Source organism: Oryza glaberrima, chromosome 5 (genome assembly GCF_000147395.1).
Source record: "Oryza glaberrima chromosome 5, OglaRS2, whole genome shotgun sequence".
Classification (NCBI taxonomy): Eukaryota; Viridiplantae; Streptophyta; class Magnoliopsida; order Poales; family Poaceae; genus Oryza; species Oryza glaberrima.
In genome coordinates, this window is record NC_068330.1 from 13,222,675 (window position 1) to 13,227,043 (window position 4,369).

Consider the following 4,369-nt stretch of genomic DNA (forward strand, 5'->3'; position numbering starts at 1 on the left):
TCCCTCTCCTCTCCTCCCCACTTTCCTGCCTTCCTCCCCGCACTTCTTCCTTCCCTGCCCCAACCTCCCCTCCACCAAGAACAGCAGTGGAGAAGGAAGGAACGAACGAAGCGATCGGAGCAGCCCCCCTCGTTCCACCCTGCAAACCTGCATTGCTGCCCCCGGGTCATTCTTGGGTCGTGGGAGTCGGATTCGGGTTTCTTGGCAGCCGGCTGCAATCATCCGTGGTGCCTTCAAAGGTATCCGTCTTCTTTTTGCGCTGCGAATTGTGTCGTGTATGTGCGCTTCTTTGCTTTCTACCCAGTTGATTTTAGGCTGTTTCTTGGGTTGAGCACGAGTCTGCCATTTAGCCGTCGGAGGATTTGGGGTTCGATTGAAATTGGGGTGCCGGATGAAGCCCCTCGATGTGTTGTCAAGACCTGACAGAGCTGATAGGAAATATGATATAACATTTTGGCCGTGAATCTGACAAACACGGGGGAGAAGGCCAACGAGAAAATTGTCTTCCGTGGCCAACAGCTACTGATGAGTTTCCATCTAGCCTTCAGCGGTGGCTAGAATGCTAGATCGATAATCGACAGGTTTCCCCTTTGGATTGTCGGTGTTGCCGATGATATAGGGTAGTTTGTTTGCGCTAATTATGCAACTGAGCTCTCTTTCGTAAAGAGTTTTACCTTTTTTAAGTAGCATAAACAACAGAACAGGAATTCTTGTGTGGTCATAGGCTGTAGCAGGATTAAGAGAGGTAGAGAGACTGTCAACTGTGAAACCATTTCTAGTATTGACGTTCTTAATTAACCCAGCTGGTATTACCTGTGTGTCAGTGTGTCTTCTGGTGAAACTGAATGAATCGATCTGTTAAATAGAATTTGCTGTTCAGATCTAGATTTCCTTTCTCTGCACAACCAATTTAGCCACTGGGCCCGCTACAATTTCATGGGCCTAAAACTATGCCTATGGTAAAAATATGGTGTACTTTTACAGAAAGTGCATGTCTCACTCAATTATATGTTAATCACATAGGGACAAACAAAATTTCCACTTGGAATAAAAAAATACTGTGTGGTCCAATATCTACATTATATCACCTGAACCCCTAGGTAACCTCCATCTAATACGTGTTCGAAAACCATCATGCATGTTCACTTCCACATGGGCTTCAATTCATTTCTATTGAGTGTTCATTGACCATACTTATGTTGAGTGATACAGGTTAAGCTGTCAAGGATGCTTAGCATTCTTATTTACTAGTAATTGATTGCACATATTCTTGCTGCTAATTAATGTATCCAGCCAAATAGTTCAACTCCTTTCCATAAAACGTTTCTCTAGATATTTTTGTTTAACTGGTTAGGGACCTACTTCAGTAAATTGGAAAGCTGTTATTAAATCTACAGAATAAGTCATGCTGTTTTAGTGAATTCTCAGACTATCCACAATTCCACATCACTTATTGCCATAGGAAGAAAATTTCAGATAATCCACTGGGTTGATTTATCACTGGTTTTTACCTTGTGCTTTCTCAGTGTCTCTGCTTTTTATTGTAAAAAAAATTCCTTTAAAGGTTTAGGTGATCTACTTTGTTCTACATACCTTTCCTACCAAACTTTAATAATCTGCTGATAAGGACAACAGTAATGGAATCCATTACTGCAGTGGGCCTTAATAATAAAATTATACCTGATTTCTAGTCAATTAAAGTATATATCTAAAGTACTGATTTCTATATTTTTATTTTTATCAAGATATTTACATCATCATTTTTTGGCCATGCGGTGTCTACATACTATAAGGTTTTAAGCCAACAAATGAGATATATTCTGATTTTTCTCTTTGGCAGAGTTTGTTTGGAAAATTTTGCCAAATGTTTATATGGATGCATTTCCTTTGTCTTTAGGTGCACATGTGCACATGTGCTGTTTGCTTGCTTTTGTCCAAAATATGATTTGGACTTACTGGAGTTTGAATTATCAATTATGTTAATTGGCCACATACCTATCCATGTGCATGAGTGCATCGCTGTTCCTAGCTTTTCTTTTTCCTCTAGCTAGGTGAATTGTTCACATTCACACATCGGCCCAGGGCATGTGTTGGCCCAACTTGAGATTAGGCTTTGCCACACCCCTAAGCCCAACCTTCATTGGACCTGTACCTTGCTTCAAAGGCTTGAAAAGTAGCCTCATCCTGCTAGACCAAGCTTATAGGGAACAGATAGACACATCTACACACACAAACTGACCCTGGTAATCCATTAATTGACTCCACATCTACCTTCATGGCTACAACATCTGTCTTTCCTTTCATCTGCATGTGCATTTTGTTTCTCAATTAGTTTACGAAGACAGACATTTTTTTCCACCCATCACTTGTGTATCTGCAATATTTGCTTTCACTTTTGAAACATTGTAATCACGCTACTTTGTTTTTGCCAAATAGTTAATCATGCTTTATTGTCTGTATTGCAGTATTGCAAGTTGCCGTGAAAGGCCATTCTAGGGAATGCAGAAAGATGTGCTTGCACGCCAGAGATATCTCCTATGAAGAGAAGGGCATTTCTCCCATTGATTTGACATCACTAATTCTTGATGAGCGAGGATTTCAGTTGCTCACCTGGTGCATTCTGCAATCACAAAGTAATAATGATGCTATCAATGTCAGAAATACTGCTATGCTAGATCATGCAATTTCTGATGATGGTTGAAGTTTTTGCTTTTACGGTTTTCCTCTAAAATTCCAATAAAGAATTGTCTGCTAGCATTGTTTTGAATGATGGAACTTGAGAAGAATGGAAACATTCTACTGCGAAGGTATGAGATTGGAAAATTATTGGGGCAAGGAACTTTTGCCAAGGTTTATCATGGTAGGAACATCGTGACTTCACAAAGTGTGGCTATCAAGGTGATCGACAAGGACAAAATTTTTAAGGTTGGCCTAATGGATCAGATTAAACGAGAGATATCTGTGATGAAATTAGTGAGGCACCCCAACATTGTACAGCTGTATGAGGTCATGGCTACCAAATCGAAGATATACTTTGTGCTAGAATATGTCAAGGGCGGTGAGTTGTTTAACAAAGTAGCTAAAGGTAGGTTGAAAGAAGATGCTGCAAGGAAATACTTCCAGCAATTAGTAAGTGCTGTTGATTTCTGCCACAGTAGAGGCGTTTATCATCGCGATCTGAAGCCAGAGAACCTACTTGTTGATGAAAATGGAAACCTGAAAATTACCGATTTTGGATTGAGCGCTCTTGCTGAATCAAGACGACAAGATGGCCTTCTACACACAACTTGTGGAACTCCCGCATATGTGGCGCCTGAGGTGATCAGCCGAAAAGGGTATGACGGTGTCAAGGTTGACACATGGTCTTGTGGTGTGATCCTGTTTGTTCTGATGGCTGGTTATCTGCCTTTTCAAGATTCAAATTTGATGGAGATGTACAGAAAGATTGGGAAAGCAGAGTTCAAATGCCCAGCTTGGTTTTCGTCTGATGTACGAAAATTAGTTTCGAGAATTCTTGATCCAAACCCAAGAAGTAGAATGCCAATTACAAAAATAATGGAAACTTACTGGTTCAAGAAAGGACTTGATAGCAAGCTAATCCTTAAGAACGTGGAGACAAATGAACCAGTTACAGCTCTTGCTGATGTTAATGTTGTTTTCTCCTCCATGGGTAGCAGTAGTAGCAAAAAGACTGAGGAGAAACAGGATGCAGGAAAGCTAACCAACCTTAACGCTTTCGATATTATTTCTCTTTCGGAAGGCTTTGATCTTTCTGGCTTGTTTGAGGAGACTGATAAAAAGAAAGAAGCAAGGTTTACATCAAGTCAATCAGCTTCAGCTATTATCTCAAAACTAGAGGATGTTGCCTCATGTTCGAAGTTGACAGTGAAAAAGAAAGAAGGTGGTGTGCTGAAAATGGAAGGTGCAAGTGAAGGAAGGAAAGGTGTATTGGCAATCGATGCAGAGATCTTCGAGGTGACTCCTTCATTTCATTTGGTAGAAATCAAGAAGAACAATGGAGATACACTAGAATACCAACATTTGTGGAAGGAGGACATGAAACCAGCTCTTAAGGACATTGTTTGGGCTTGGCAAGGTGAACGCCAGGATCAGCAACCTGAAGATCATGGCCAGCCATAGAATTGTTTCAATGTCGAAATGTTTCGTTGCCTTAGGAAAGGCACTGCTTATCCTTTTGCTTATTATTCGTTCTATCTTCTGTCTTCCCAAAATCCATAGCTCAATGAAATTCGCACAACAATGTAATTGGATTCTGAGGAATCTGAACTTATAATGCAGTGTAATACTAGTTATTTTTTGTTGTTGGCAGTTCAGTGTTCGTAATTGAAATACATCAAAGGATAAGCTA

The 4,369-nt window shown here is 40.4% G+C and overlaps 1 protein-coding gene across 1 annotated transcript; it reads left to right on the forward strand.

The window, feature by feature from the left end:
- LOC127773853 (CBL-interacting protein kinase 18) lies at positions 1–4,369 on the forward strand. Its single transcript, XM_052300052.1, has 2 exons — positions 1–239; positions 2,466–4,369. The coding sequence occupies exon 2, from the start codon at positions 2,767–2,769 to the stop codon at positions 4,138–4,140; it is 1,374 nt and encodes a 457-aa protein (XP_052156012.1). The 5' UTR covers positions 1–239; positions 2,466–2,766; the 3' UTR covers positions 4,141–4,369.